The 15,983-nt window shown below is 50.7% G+C and overlaps 1 protein-coding gene and 1 long non-coding RNA gene across 8 annotated transcripts in view; one reads left to right on the top strand and one right to left on the bottom strand.

Annotated features, from left to right (window-relative positions):
* The window catches only part of Atp9a (ATPase phospholipid transporting 9A (putative)), a 110,303-nt gene that overhangs the window by 27,497 nt on the left and 66,823 nt on the right, over window positions 1-15,983 (top strand). For 6 of the 7 annotated variants that reach the window (XM_031372859.1, XM_031372855.1, XM_031372853.1 and 3 more), the window contains 3 exons: window positions 6,734-6,878; window positions 9,194-9,307; window positions 10,046-10,154. In XM_031372859.1, the coding sequence (XP_031228719.1) occupies window positions 9,269-9,307; window positions 10,046-10,154 (148 nt within the window). In that variant the 5' untranslated portion in view covers window positions 6,734-6,878; window positions 9,194-9,268. Of the gene's footprint in view, window positions 1-4,920; window positions 5,132-6,733; window positions 6,879-9,193; window positions 9,308-10,045; window positions 10,155-15,983 lie in introns of those variants that run through there. The other variant, XM_031372856.1, reaches the window with a different exon arrangement.
* Window positions 5,133-6,640, bottom strand: LOC116091450. Its single transcript, XR_004119038.1, has 2 exons — window positions 6,102-6,640; window positions 5,133-5,569 (listed from the first exon to the last, which is right to left on the bottom strand). It is a non-coding gene; the product is annotated as an uncharacterized LOC116091450 (long non-coding RNA).

The following is a 15,983-nucleotide window of genomic DNA, read 5'->3' as shown; positions in this document are numbered from 1 at the left end:
AAAAAAAAAAGCAAGGAAATCAATCCCAGCCTCAGGTACTGGGAGTGTCTGGCTTGGGCCCAGATCAGCCAGGCATAGACTCCTTGCTGCTCAGTGAGAGGTGAAGCAGCGACAGCAGAGGATGCTGGGGGAATGAGTTCTCACTGGCTTGGCCTGCGGTGACCAACGGATGTGCGATGTGCTCGAACCTGGCTTGTGCAGTTAGTTGTGAGCAGTGCGTGAAAGCGTGAACTGAGCTTTGTGGAGAGTGCGTGTGTCTACTCCCCAGCATGCTGAGGGTCTGTGCACGTCCCTCCCGGTCCCCACTGGGACCACCCTCATCGGGGTTGTCGTCTTTGTGTGCTTGGACAGTGGCACCTGCTCCCCAAAGATTGGATTCACACACTCCCTCCTCCCCCCCCTTCTTTCCCACCTCCCGTTCTTGTCCACTGCAGCATCTTTTCTGCCTAGCAACAGATGGCTATTTTTTAAAATTAGGATGTGTGGGTTTACATTTACTTATTTTGTGTGTAGGGCTTGTGCATACACAGTGCATGTGTGGAGGTCAGAGGACAATCTAGAAGTCTGTTTTCTTCTGTGATGGTCTGTAGTAGTGGTTGATTAATCCTCTCTAATCTCCCCAGCAGCTGCTGGGTGAGTTCCTCGATACCACCCCAGTGTTGTGGATTCTTGAATGAAAGACACACACACACACACACACACACACACACACACACACACACACACGGCCGTATATTTAATATGCCCAGCTCAATAGCTAGGCCCCTCCCAAACTTCCACATTGCTAATGCCTCCCCTCTGATACTCCTGAGTTATTACTTACTAAAATCTATATTCCATCTTTGCTACCTGTACTGGCTGGTTTTGTGTGTCAACTTGACACAGGCTTGGAGTTCATAGAGAAAGGAGCTTCAGTTGAGGAATTGCCTCCATGAGATCCAGCTGTAAGGCATTTTCTCAATTAGTGATCTAGGGGGCAGAGCCCAGCCCATTGTGGGTGGTGCCATCCCTGGGCTGGTGGTCCTGGGTTCTTATAAGAGAGCCGGCTGAGCAAGCCAGGGGAAGCAAGCCAGTAAGGAACATCTCTCCATGGCCTCTGCATCAGCTCCTGCTTCCTGACCTGCTTGTGTTCCAGTCCTGACCTCCTTTGGTGATGAACAGCAGTGTTGAAGTGTAAGCTGAATAAAACCTTTCCTCCCCAACTAGCTTCTTGTGCAGGAATAGAAACCCTGACTAAGACACTACCTTAGAAGGAGTGGGGAGCTCCTGGGCCGCTCTTCCCAGGCTCTTCCATGGTCGTCCGCTCTTTTTTTCTGCGGGTCTCAAGCATGATCCTTCTGTTTCCCCAGCATAGTGGCACAAATCCTTTTTCCCTTGGCTCCCTGCCCGGGGGAATCTAAAGTTGGCCTCCGTCTCTGCTCAGCCATGGGCTGCCAGCATTTTTTTTTTTTTTTAACCAATTAGAACCAACTGGGAGTAGGAACCGTAGTGCCTCACATTCAGGATTCTTGTGTTAATTTTTTGAGGAACCCAATGAACATAATGCAAACAATAACCAAATCCACAGCAGTGGAAACCCAGGAGGTTGAACTCCAGCTGCCAGGCTTGGTGGCAAGCTTCTTCACCCATCTCCAAGGCCCCAAGATGAGTTTTTAAAAACAATGCAAATTGAGAGTCTGTTCTTGCAGAGCACCTGGGCTCAGGTCTGAGCACCCACGTGGCAGCTCATGTTTGTCTGTAATTCCAGTTCCAGAAGATCTAGTGACTTATTCTGACCTCCTTGTGCACTGCATGTATGTATGTGGTACACATGCACCTTCATGCATGCATGTAAAATGAAATTTAAAATATAAATAAGGCCTATCCAATCTGCTCTTGCAGTGCAGATTGAGCTCTACTTGACCTCTACTGCATGTGGATTAAGACTGACACCCTGGGTTTCCACCCACTGTTCCTCCTCCTCCCTCTTTCTGCTCTTCCTCCTGCTTTTTACCTCCTCTTCTTGTCCCCTCTCCTTCCCTCAGCCCCCCATGTCCACCTCTCTCCTCATTGCCTCCTGTTCTCCCCTTTCCTTCCTCCTCCTTCCTCCTCTTCTTATTTTCCACCTTTCCCTGCTCCCTCCTTCTCCCTCCTCCTCCATCCTCCATCTTCATCTCCCCCCTTCATCCCCCCATCCTCTCCTCCTCCTCTGACCTCACTCACACCCCCCTCCCCCAACACCCGTCATGGTAGACTATTCCATGTGGACCAGTCTTCTCTGATTGTTTCATGGGCTGCACCTCCTTGGCCAGTTTCATGGTTTTATGTCATTTGTCCTAACCCTATGTGGCCTCATAACCTGGAGTGGCGCTACAGTGTTAGACTGCGGGTAACTCGAGGGGTGCTCCATCCATGCAGCTATGGGGAAGTCAGTGGCCCTGCTGCTTCCGGGTCACCCTGACTCCTGGAAGTGATCCTCATCTATGTCTAATCAAACCCAGTGAATTCCTACGTTCCCCAAGTTGGAGTTTGGTGGGATGGTTCAGTGGTCTGTCATTGGTAGCCTGTAGGAGGAGGAGGGTAGATCCTTCCGGAAGCATCCAGCTTTTGGTCAGGGTTTGGTGTTTCCCTGCAACAGTCCTTGGTCGTGTTGTTGCCTCTGAGTACTCATGGTCCAGCTGAGGGCCTGGCTTGTGAGTACTCAGCCTGGCCTGTGCTCGAACCCTGACACAGAACTCTGATTACCTGCCCAGTCCCCTTCTCACCAGGACTTCGGGAAATACTGTCCAGCTGAAAGGCAAACCGATCTGGGTTGAAAATAAATATACAGTTTTGTTTCTAGCAACAGGACAAGCAAGGTGATTAACTGGAGTTGGACTGGGCCTTGATCATCCTACACTGGGTTCACTCAGGGCCCTTGATTTACTGTGCCCTGAATGCTGTAGAGTTTAAGTCCTGAGACACAACAGCCGACCCTCCATCAGATCAGCCTCGCCTGCCATCACTGTCTGGCAGTTAGACTACCTCATGAGAAGGACCGGGAAGGGTCTTGAGTTTGTTACCATTTGTATACAGTGTTGCTCCGGTTGCACATGGCCTCTTGGGGAGGGGCTGGAGAATGGATAGCCTGGGGAAGGTTGATTCATGTGGGGGATACACCATCCATGCTGGGCACAGACATTCATTCCATGTGACTGCTTTGGACTCGCCCACATTAACTGGCAGAATCGTGCTTTGCTTTGTGGCTGGGACCCTGGGAGGAGGGGTAGACTTTGCACCTTCCTTGGGACCAGCTTAGTAGTGGGACCGTGAGGAAAAGCCAAGGATCTTGTCCTAGTGTTTGGTACTCTCAGGACCTGGAATATGACTGCTTTTGTTTGGTTTTGACAAAGACAGTGTCTTGCCTAAGCCCAGACTGACCCTGAACAGGCTTTGCTCTCTGGGTCTCCCGTGTGAGTTACAGGACCATGGGCCCCCTACGTTGGTGCTTTGTATCCAGTGGGCCTCCTGAGTGAGTTCATCCTTGCCATAGCGAAATTGACTGGAAAAACAAAACAATTAGTCTCCTAGCCAATTACCTAAACGGTGTTAAAAACACAAACCTTGAAGCGTCCCGCAAGCAGGTCAGTCGGGCTGATCAGAAGCCCCAGGGATCTGCCTGCCTCAGTTGCTCCAATCCTGGGATGATGCATACCACCATGCTCTCTATTTCTCTCTATTTCTCTCTATTTCTCTCTATTTCTCTCTCTCTCTCTCTTTCTCTCTCTCTCTCTCTCTCTCTCTCTCTCTCTCTCTCTCTCTCTCTCTCTCTCTCTCTGGTTTTTCGAGACAAGAACTCACTCTGTAGACCAGGCTGGCCTCGAACTCAGAGATCCGCCTGCCTCTGCCTCCCAAGCGCTGGGATTAAAGGTGTGCGCCACCACCGCCCGGCCTCTGGAAACTTTTAAGCAGTCTCCTGCTGGCTTTACTTCTGATGTTTGTGAACATCTTGGTTCTTTATGTACACACAAACACAGACACACACACACATAGACACAAAGACACACAAAAACATACACACAGATAGACATATACACACACACAGACACACACACAGACATATACACAGACACAGACAATCAGACACACACGTCTATAGGTTACTAAGGAATAACAACCTGCTTACTTGATACTCGGAGCCTTTTATCAAAACAAAACAAAAACTTGCAGGAACAGTAAGCGGAGACTCTCTTACTTAGTTCTCACGTCCCATTAGCTATGTGGTGTGCAGTGTTGTCACGTCCCATTAGCTATGTGGTGGGCAGTGTTCTCACGTCCCATTAGCTATGTGGTGTGCAGTGTTCTCACGTCCCATTAGCTATGCGGTGTGCAGTGTTTTCACGTCCCATTAGCTATGCGGTGTGCAGTGTTGTCACGTCCCATTAGCTATGTGGTGGGCAGTGTTTTCTGGGACTCAGCTCTTTTTCGTTTGTTACACGTTTGTGGGAGTGTGGCGTGAGCGTGGAGGTCGGGAGGACTCTCAGGAAGTTCACTGGGGGTTCTGGGAACCGAACTCAGATGGTCAGGCTTGTGCAGCCAGTGCTTTTGCCGCTCAGCCATTTCTTCAGCCCGTGGATACAGTGTGAAGGATTGCCGAAGACTGTGAGAAGTACAGGAGTGTTCTGCATGTAGAGTGAGTCCAGTCGCCTTCCTCCCTCTGCACCTCCTTCCGTCTTCCCCTCTCTCCTGTCTTAGCTTCCTAACCTCCCTATCAGGTGACAGGGCTTTAGCTAGTGTCCCCTCAGGGCCAGTGTGGTGACTGCCTGCGAGCAGGCGTGTGGTGAATGTGGAGTCCTTGGTGGCTTCTTGTATGGCTTCTGGCCTTAGAGCGACTTAGTGGCTGGCAGCAGTTACTGGCTGTAGCACCTGCCTGTATCCCAGCATGCTCCACCCAGCTGAGTTTACTGGAATGAGGATGCTATTTTTAAGAAAGAGCATTGTGTTTCATCATGGAAATTTTGAGCGTCTGAGCAGGCAGCTCGCCGGCTGGCTCCGCTTCGGGGTCCTGCTCCCATGGACCCTGTGGGCTTAGCTCTTGCTCCCCAGCATCCCACCCAGTCCCGACCTGCAGGAGGAAGGGGTGAAGGAGGGTCCACAGTGGGCCAGTCGTTATGTGAGTCACGGCAGCTCTATCTGGCTGGTTTTACTTTGCTTGGTGATACCGCAGGGGCTGGCAATCTGGGAATTTCCTCCTCCCAGATTGTGCAGGAGCATGGAGTGAGCATCAAGCGTGTGTGTGTGTGTGTGTGTGTGTGTGTGTGTGTGTGTGTGGTGGTTTCACTGTAGCCTGAGGGGGCTATGACCGTCAAGCCCCATCTGCAAGCTCTCCCGAAACAGCTTCTCACCGTGGCTGTGGAGGTAGTAGAGCCTGCTGTGTTTCCTTGGCTCGTGTGAGACCCGGGATCAGGGTTGGTGCCAGTGACCAGTGCTTTCCGGAGGGCTTGACTAGGCGTGGCATGTAGGTCCTGCTCCTGTGGCTGGCTACTGGCCCATCTCCAGGTTCTCTAGGCACAGAGACGTGGCCTTTTCTGCTTTGTGCCTTCAATATTTACTAAAAAGAGAATGGTCGGGATGGAGAGAAGATCCCCCACTGTCTTTTACATAATAGTCACGGTTGATCAGGGAGGGGACCCACACAGGTTAAAGGTGGATCTGGCTGTCGCTCGTATCTTGGCTTGTGGGCTTCAATTCTGTACCCACTACCCCTACTGTCATCTGTAAAATATACAGAATCCATAATAGTTCTCACTGAGGTATATAAGATTTCTTAGCTTAAATGTTTATTTATTTATTTTTGGTTTTTCGAGACAGGGTTTCTCTGTGTAGCCCTGGCTGTCCTGGAACTCACTCTGTAGACCAGGCTGGCCTTGAACTCAGAAATCTGCCTGCCTCTGCCTCCCAAGTGCTGGGATTAAAGGCGTGCGCCACCACTGCCCGGTGCTTAATTGTTTATTTTTAAGTGAATGCTTTTTTGAAATAATTTTGGGTTTCAGGATTGCATTAGTTACTTCTTGACTGTGTGATTATACCTAACTGTACCTAACAAAGGCAGCTTAGAGAGGAAGAGTTTACATTCAACTCACTGTCCCTCTTGGTGGGGAAGCTGTCGCAGAGAGTGAGGTCACACGGTGTCCACAGTCAGGAAGCAGAGAGCAGGAAACGCTGGTGCTCGGCTGGATTTCTCCTTTTTGTTCAGTCTGGGAGTCCACGACGCTGCGCGCACGCTCCCGGTGCTGCGCGCACGCTCCCGGTGCTGCCCCGTGAGGGTGGTTCTTCCCGGCCATCTAGAACCTCCCTCACGGACAGGCCTGGGGCTTGTTTCCATGGTGAATCTTCTCCAGTAGCCATCACGGGGGCACAGCACCTTGGACCGCTGCATCTTAGATCAGTGAAGATTGGTTGTTACCCCAGATTGGAGGGCTGTGGCCCTGGCCTGGTCCCTTTAGAGAAAAGCATTGTGAGGAGGAGAGTGGACAGATGTGGGCGTGGCTTTGATGCTATGGGTGTGGCCTTGATGTGAATCTCTGGCATGGCACTTGTGGGCATGGCCTTGATGGTGTGGGCATGGCCTTGATGGTGTGGGCATGACTTAGATGTGTGGATGAGGTCTTGACAATGTGGGTGTGACTTAGATGTGGGTGTGGCTCTGATGACATGGGTGTGGTGATGATAACATGGGCGTGGTCTTGATCTTGTGGGTTTGTCTTTCCCACAGGTGCTGTGAGTGGTTAAGATGTTGCGGCGGAGGGGAGCCCAGGCCCCGTACTGTCTGGCTGGGACACCCGGAGAAGAGGGACCAGCGGTACCCTCGAAATGTCATCAACAACCAGAAGTACAATTTCTTCACGTTTCTTCCCGGGGTATGTGCAGCTACATTTTTTTTTTTCCACTGTGACTTTATGCCGTGGCAGACTCTAGTCCCTGTGGTAGAGTTTGTGAGTGTCCTCTCTGCTCTGTTCACTGCTGACCCTTCAACTTCCCTGGCCAGAAGGGTCTGCACCAGCAGGGAATGTCGCCGTCTTCAGGACCATGCCAGTCCACCTGTGTGATAGAACAGCTTCATGTCAAGTGGGCATTTTGGAGACAGCATTATTGTCAGGATGCCAGAACAGATCACCTGTGGTGTTCAAGGTGTTTCTCCGTGCCACCACAACATCGGGGGCAAGGCTCAGGAGGGCCGGGGACTAAAGTACAGAGAGGAAGGTTTAATCCTACCATCTAGAGAAGGAATTTATAATCTTTTGTTAATAAATGTTTCAGCAGGGCTGGGGAGATGGCTCATCTGGGACAATACTTGGTATAGACACAGACCTGATTTTGGATCTGTAGCATTCATGTAAATCAGGGCATGGGGACACACAGCTGTAATCCCAGCATTCAGGGAGGAGACGGGATTCCCTGGACTCACTCACTGGGCAGCCTGTCTAGCCGGTCAGTGAGCTGTGAGATTGGTGAGAGACCCTTCTCAAAAAAAAGAAAAAAAAAAGATGGAGAATGATTGTAGAAGACACCAGTGTTGACCGCTGGTCTCCCTGCACAGTGGCACACATGTTCACATACACAGCAGCATGTAAACACATGCGCACAAGGGATTCTAGAGCCCGCACACTTGCTCTTGATCCTGCATGAACCTGGAGCTATGGACACACTCACCACCATTGATAAGCATCTGTAACTTTTTTAAACCTATTTTTAATGATGGGTTATAAACGTTTTAATCTTCCTTGTAGCCCACCACCCACCACCCACCGGAAGTAGTGGGAAACAAAGGATCCAGGGGAAGTGGGTCCCAGTTCCAGGAGATCCACTGTCCCTTTCTGGCCTTCTTGGGCACCAAGCATACATGTAGCACTCAGATACACATGTAGGCAAAACACAAAATAAAACAAATCTAAAAGTAAAAGTTAGAAAAATTTCTACAGTGGGCCAGGTGTGGTGGAGCACATCTTTAATTACAGCACTCGGAAGCAGAGGCAGGGGATCTCTGTGAGTTAGAGTGCAGCCAGGACTGCTGCTTGTCTCAAGGAACACAGACAAGCAAACATAAAAACCAGCCAGGTAGGATGGCTCAGTGGGTGGAGGCACTTGCTGCCTGAGTTCTAACGACTCAAGTTTGACCCATGTGGAGGGGAAATCGAGCTGACGCCTTCGGGTTGCCTTCTGACCTTGACCCATGCACCGTGGTGTGTGCCACCCCACCCCCTCTACATAGATAAATAAAGCGATTTGAAAATCCCTTGGTGGACCTTTGTCTTCAAATTACAGCACAATGGTCTCTCATTAGAATCCATTCCCAAACAGAGTTTCGAGTTACTGGGTTGTACTTCTAAAATACACAGTTTAAGAAATAAAACATGGAGCTGGGCATGTGACACACACCTTTAACCCCATCATTTGAAGGCAGAGGCAGGCAGAGCTGTGTGAGTTCAAGGCCAGCCTGGTCTACATAGTGAGTTCCAGGCTGTCCAGGGCTACATAGAGAGACCCTGTGCCCAGAAACAAAACTAAAAGAGGAATAAGATGTGGACCAGCGAGCCGGCTCAGCGGTCAAGACATAGACCGCTGAGCCCGATGATCTTAGTTCCATCCCAGAGACCCTCGAGGTGGAAGGAGAGAATTGATCCCTGTAAGCTGTCCCATGGGACAAGTGTTTCTACCATACCTGACTGACATGGTAATGTCCCTGTGCCATTCTCCTCGTCAGCTGTCCTTGTGTTCACAGTTTGCTTTTTGAGACAGGAATTCATGTACTCCAGGCTGGTCCTGAACTTCCTGTGTAGCCAAGGATGACCCTCAACTTGGAATCCTCCTGTCTCTGTCACCCAAGTGCTGACATTAGAGTCATGTGACACCACACGAGTTTATACTGTGCTGGGATTGGGACCCCAGATATCATGCGTGCAGGAGGCAGGGTGGGGGTGGGGATGAGGGGAGCACATGGGATGGGGCCTGGGATGACAGCCATGAACACTACCCACGGAGCCACACCACCAGCCCATGCAGCTGTTACTTCTGCTGCCCACGTCTGCCTTCCTAGAGCACACAGAACTGTTCAGACTTTGCACCACCGTCCGCTGCACTCTCTGCAGGAGTGCCCCCTCCACCTCCCCCTGGTCCTGCCAGGCTCCACCAGCCCCGGAAGGAAGATGCTGATGCCCCCTGTTCTCCATTCCAGGTGTTGTTCAGCCAGTTCAGGTACTTCTTCAACCTCTACTTCCTGCTTCTCGCCTGCTCCCAGTTCGTCCCCGAGATGAGGCTTGGCGCCCTCTACACCTACTGGGTCCCTCTGGTGAGTAGTCTGGTGAGGGTCTGTTGAGACCCTCTGGGTCTCGGGTTTGCAGACAGAGGAGTCTCCGTTCCCATTCCCTGGCTTCAAGGCCTGAGCAGTGGCCTTGTAAGGGACATGTTACTCTTAAGCCAGCATAGTAGGCATTCTGCTCAGCCTTCAGCCAGCGGTTAGGGTACCGTCAGGGTCACACTGTGGCAGAGCCCAGTCAGGTCTCCCGGGTGTTCATTCAGCTGTCAACTCTTATCACCCATCATTTCAGCAGGCCTTCCCACCTGCTTTCTGTGGTGTGGTTCTAGATTTGAGTTACAGGGTGAAGACAGCCTTGGTTTTCTTACAGATGGAGGTGTGTCTTAGGGTTTTACTGATGTGAACAGACACCATGACCAATGCAAGTCTTGTAAGGACAACATTTAATTGGGGCTGGCTTACAGGTTCAGAGGTTTAGTCTATTATCATCAAGGTGGGAGCATGGCAGCATCCAGGCAGGCATGGTGCAGGAGGAGCTGAGAGTTCTACATCTTCATTGGAAGGCTGCTCTCAGAATATTGGCTTCCAGGCAGCTAGAATGAGGGTCTTAAAGCCCATGCCCACAGTGCCACGCCTACTCCAACAAGGCCACACCTTCTAATAGTGTCACTCCCTGGGCCGAGCATATACAGACCATCACTGTTATCTTACGCTGTCTGCCCCAAGTATGAGAATTGGTCTCAGCAGGGCTCACCCTGTCCCTCTCTGCAGGGCTTCGTGCTGGCTGTCACCATCATCCGAGAGGCAGTGGAGGAGATCCGATGCTATGTGCGTGACAAGGAGATGAACTCCCAGGTCTACAGCCGGCTCACGTCACGAGGTGAGCTTCCGGGAGTCATTATAACTTTGTCACTTGCTGCAGATGGTTGGGGGAGCAGGGGTCGTGGGTCTGGCCTTGGGACAGCTGCTCAGACAACCAGAGGTCAAGCTCAGGCCACCGCCACTGTGCTCTGAGAGTTAGTCCTGTCAGTTAACTCAGGCTGCCTCTGGCTCGCTGGCTCACCCTTCCATTCCCTTTGCCGGCCGAGGGGGGGAAGGTGCCTCCTGGTCATGCAATCCTTCAACAGCTTTATTTTATTTTTATATGTATTTATTGTGTATGTGTGTGTTGGAGTATGGGGGAGATGATGAGTGTCTTATGGTGTGCATGTGGAGGCCAGAGGGCAGCTTGCAGGAGCTCTGTGTCCTTCTACCGTGTGGGTCCTTGCGATCAATCTCATGTTGTTAGGCTTGGTGACAGTTCCCTTTTCCTGATGAGCCATCTTGCTTGCCTCAGAACAGCTCTTGGAAACATCTTTTAGGAGCTGGGGGAAGAGGCAAGTCAGTAAAGTGCTTGCCGTGTAAGCAGGGGGAGCCTTGAAACCCATGTAAAACTCTAGGAGTGATTACATATTATATTATATTATATTATATTATATTATGTTATATTATATTAGTGTGCTGTGACCTCAGGATCAGGAAGGAGGTAGAGACAGGTGTTGTCTCTTGGGCTTTCTGGCCTTCTGACCTATCTGAATAGATGAGACCTAGGCCAGTGAGCGACTATCTCAAAGTACACGGTGGGAGCTCAGAGATGGCTCAGCACTGGAAGACACTGCCTTTACAGAGATTCGGTTCCCAGGACCTATGTAGCATCTCATTACCACCTGTCGCTTCGGGTCTGGGAAGTCTGACACCTTCTGGCTTCCATGGGCACGGTATATACATGGTACACTCATACACATGCAGGCAGATACTCACACACACACACAGAAGAAGAAATAAATAATATAAACACACAAGGCCAGCTCCTGAGGATCAACCCCCACTGTTGTTCTCTGACCTCCACCCACACAGACTCACGTAGGGAGTAAGAAACAACAGCTTGAACCGTAGCATTTCAATGGAATCTGCTTACAGGGAATGCAGCCTACGGGTTCCAGAGAGGCGGCCGCTGCACCTGTGCGGGCATTGTAAACCCGTGAGCTGGGAGTGTGGCCAGCTGTAAATCTTTATCCAAGGAGAAGTGGCTAAATAGCCCATTACTGACTCGTTACTGGACACATTTCAAATGCAGGAACCTTAATTTTATTGTATATTTAAATTTTTGTTTAAATTAAAATTCTTTATCCTCTGTGTTCGGGTACGTATATTGCCCACACTCGTACTGTGCGCACACCGCTATTAACCTCCGAGCCTTCAGGCTGTCTCATGGGAGCGAAGGGTTGAACCAGAAACTCTGCAGGAGCAGCCAGTGCCCTTAAGCTCTGAGCCACCTCACCAGTCTCAACTCTATTATATTTAAAAAGTGTGTTGCGTACGTGTGTGCGTGTGTGTATGTGTGCGTGTGTGTGCGCATGTGTATGTGTGTGTTGCATGTGTGTATGCGTGTGTATGCGTGTGGGTGTGTGTTGCATGTGTGTGTGTGTGTGCGCGCATGTGTATGTGTGTGTTGCACGTGTGTATGCGTGTGTATGCGTGTGGGTGTGTGTTGCATGCGTGTGGGTGTGTGTTGCATGCGTGTGGGTGTGTGTTGCATGCATGTGGGTGTGTGTTGCATGTGTGTGTGTGTGTGCGCGTGGTTTGAAGGCAGGTTCCAGGAGGCAGGGCTCTTTTCCTGCTGTCTTGGTTCCAGGATGGAAGTTGTACCCACTTAGTGGGTAATCCAGGTAACCAAGGTGCCCACTGAGCTATTTCACCCCTCCTTAAATGACAGAACTTCAAAACCCCACCCCATCACCTTTGGAGAAGCCCAGCCTTGCTCCCAGCCTGTGGCTCTGACCCAGGTTCAAGTGTGCTTGGGAATGAGAGGATGTTGGTGAGGTAGCTGACCTGCCTGACGGCAGGGACAGTTAAGGGCCCCGAGATTACTGAACTCACTCAGTGGTGAGGAGCATTCATTCATTAACTAACCAATTTTTAGTTTTTTGACAGGGTTTCTCTGTGTAGCCCTGGCTGTCCTGGAACTCACTCTGTAGACCAGGCTGCTCTCAAACTCAGAGATCTGCCTGCCTTTGCCTCCTGAGTGCTGGGATTAACGCCCAGCCACTACCGCCTGGCTAAGGAGCATTATTTTTAGGAGAAACTATGTCAAAGGGTCTTGTTTTCAGGAAACTAGGAGTTGTGAAAGAGATCAGCTGGATACATGAGAGACTTTGAGATGCTTAGCATGGTGGGTTTGGCAGGCAGCCTGTCCCCAGGGAGTCAGAGACCCCGGGAGAATTTCCTCCTGGGAAACATGTTGGGGGAAAAGCTAGGAGATTTTCTATTTTGTTTGAAGTTGTTTTCAAGGTTGGTGGTCTGAAAAGCTGGAGTCCCTGGAAGCAGGAGAGACTTGAGTTAGATTGGAAACGCCTTCAAATGGCATGGCTACTATATTTTGGACAAAGGCCTTTATAGAGGAGGGAGTGTGAGGCTTTCCACGTGGCTGGTCAGAGGAGCCCTCCGCAGGACTCTGTCCGGGGTTCTGTATATTAGTCCCCTCTTGCTAACACATTCTCAGGGTAACAGACAAAAGCATCAGACGTAAACGATGGCTCTCTTGAGAGCACGGCCCTGGGATTCCATTCAGCCAGCCAGGCTCCCCTGTTCTGTGCTTCTCTTCATATTTCTGGTGAATGGTTCTTCAGCCCCCTCTCTCCGTGCTCCCCATCCCTGCCTCCTGCTTTGACTCCACCCAGTTGACGCTCTCTCCGTGCTCCCCATTCCTGCTTTGACTCCACCCAGTTAACGCTCTCTCCGTGCTCCCCATCCCTCCCTCCTGCTTTGACTCCACCCAGTTGAGACTCTCTGCTCCCCATTCCTGGCCTCTCTCTTTGTGCTCCCCATTTCTGACTCCTGCTTTGACTCCACCCAGTTAACGCTCTCTCCGTGCTCCCCATTCCTGCTTTGACTCCACCCAGTTGACCCTCTCTCCGTGCTCCCCATTCTTGCCTCCTGCTTTGACTCCACCCAGTTGACCCTCTCTCCTTGCTCCCCATTTCTGGCCTCTCCGTGCTCCCCATCCCTGCCTCCTGCTGTGACTCCACCCAGTTGTTAAAAAGACACTAAGAAGACTTGGCAGATGGAAGACTCTCTTCTTTTGTTGTTCCCGGGCCACCATTGCCATCCCAGTGCACCAGCAGAAGGAAGACATGCACATTTGGACATCAGCCACGGGCTCTGCCGTTTGTCTTGGAAGTCCAACAAAACCCCAAGAAAGAGATCAGGCAGGGTTAGCCGGTGGGTAGATGCTGGAGGGAAAGACAGGAAACCGGTCCTCCCCAGTGCTGAATGACTTCCTTCCAAGGCTGCGCTGACACTGAGGGGGCAAGCGTACCTCAGTCCTTACTCAGGCCTTCTCCCTCCCATTAAGGATTCATTTATGCATGTGGGTGTGTGCACAGTCGGACCCAGGAGACAGCATCAGGGATTCTGAGAGACTTTGAGATGCTTAGCCTGCTGGGTTTGCCAGGCAGCCTGTCCTTCCATAGTGCCTTCTACGGATTGAATAAACAGGTCGTTATTAGTCTTAGCCAGTGTCTTCACCCGCTGGGTCACCATGGTGGTCCCTCATCACGCGAAATCTCAGTGAGTTTATTTGATCTTGCCTCCGGAGCACAGGTGCTGGTTCCTTACTGACAGGAGCCTGGGTGACCCCTGACCCCAGATATTTGCATCACCACCAAGTCCCACCCTTTGTGGGTGGCAACCTTAAGAAAGCCGGGTCTGTTGGTCATAGACTCCCCATGTTAAACTTCGTTTTTTGTTTTTGGAGCCAGAGTTTCTCTGTAGCCATGGCTGATCTGAAACTCTCTCTGTAAACTAGGCTGGCCTCGAACTCAAATCTACCTGCCTCTGCCTCTGCCTCTGCCTCTGCCTCAAGAGGCCTGGGGTTAAAGGCGTGCGCTACCACATGTAACATACTGCTCAGAACTTTTGTGGATAGATTCCAGGCCATGCTGCCCACATTGGATGTTGTTTCCTGGTCAGTTTTATACAAGTAATAACGTTTTATTAGGATGTATTTACTCAACATGACGAGGCTTATGACATGTCTACACCTCTGTGTGACGTATTTTGTTCTCACTGATCTCCATTGCGCTCTTTCTGTCATCTCTCACCCTTGTGATTTCTTTGTGTATGTATGCATCCCTTGCTGTTTTTACTTTTATTTATTTTATTTTTTGAGTCGGCTCTAACATGTTGGCCTGGAACTCACTGTGTACATCAGGATGATGTCCAGCTCACAGATATCCCCCTGCCTCTGCCCCGCAAGTGCTTAGGCTGAAACATATGCCCCTTACCTGGTGTCTGTTCTGTTGCGGGCAGGAGGCCTCTTAAACAAGAAAGCATCTACTTGGGGATTTGCTCACAGTTTGGGAGGGTTAATCCATTATCGCCGAGGTTGGGATGGGGCAGCTGGTAGACAGGCGTGCCACTTAGAACTCACATTATCTGCAAGTTGGAGCCAGAGAGATGGAGAGAGCAAGGCTGGGCCTGGTGTGGGCTTTTGAAACATCAAAGCTCACCCCACCCCCATCCCCAGTGACACATCCTCCAACAAGGTCACACCTCCTAACCCTTCCCAAACAGTTCCGTTTGTTTGTTTGTTTTTGGTTTTTTTTCTGAGAGAGGGTTTCTCTGTGTAGCCCTGGCTGTCCTGGAACTCACTCTGTAGACCAGGCTGGCCTTGAACTCAGAAATTTGTCTACCTCTGCCTCCCAAGTGCTGGGATTAAAGGTGTATGCCACCACTGCCTGGCCAAACAGTTCCATTAACTGGGACCAAGCATTCAAACACGTGAGCCCTCAGAGTCCACTCTCATTCAAACCTCCACACCTGGCTTGTTTTGTCTTTTGAGAACAGGTATCACTTTGTAGCCCAAGTTGTCCTGGAGCTCAAAATTCTCCTTCCAGATTGTGAGAATTAGAGGCAAGTGCCACAGTGCCTGGATCAGTTTCCCCTCTTTATACTATACTCCTGCTTCTCAGCAGGATTCTCACTGTCAGTAGTAGTGGCTCCAAGGCCTGAGCTCTACCCTGTCCCTGCCTCCAGGGCAGGTCCTGCCATCTGTGAGTACACCAGGGCTCATTCCGCCGCTGCCTAGTGCATGGCTGAGATGTTTCTCTTGTTTGGAGTCTTGGTGTGAGCTGAGCAAAGGTTGGACTGCGGGTGCTTCACGAGGCTGGGCTGTGGGTGCTGCATGAGCCCAGAGCTCAAGGCTGGAAAATGTTCCCACCCCGAGTCTCACAGGACAGAAGAGGCCTGGTGAAATGAAACAAGACCCTGGTCAGATGTATGTGAGGGTTTCAGCCAGCTGTGGTACCTCACGCCTTTGGGAGGCTGAGGTAGTTCAATAGTGAGTTCAAGTCTGGCCTGGGCCTCTTGTAAGATCCAGTTTTGGCCAGGCATGGTGGCATGTACATTTAATTCCAGCATTTGGGAGGCAGAGGTAGTTAGAGCTCTGGATTTGAGTCCAGCTTGAGCTATACAGTGAGCTCCCAGGTAGGCAACGCTGTATAGTGAGATTTTATTTTGTCTCTAAATAAAAAAAGGAAACAAATGAAAAAGTGTGTGTGTTGGGGAAGGCTAGTTCATAGACAGGTTAGATTGGTGACTTTTGTGTTGCTCTGATCAAATTATATGACAGAGACAACTTAAGAGAAGAAAGAAGGACCCTGGCTTAGAT

Source organism: Mastomys coucha, unplaced genomic scaffold (assembly GCF_008632895.1).
Source record: "Mastomys coucha isolate ucsf_1 unplaced genomic scaffold, UCSF_Mcou_1 pScaffold15, whole genome shotgun sequence".
Taxonomy (NCBI): Eukaryota; Metazoa; Chordata; class Mammalia; order Rodentia; family Muridae; genus Mastomys; species Mastomys coucha.
The sequence above is the reverse complement of the archived record's forward strand: the minus strand, read 5'-3'. Positions and strand labels throughout refer to the sequence as shown.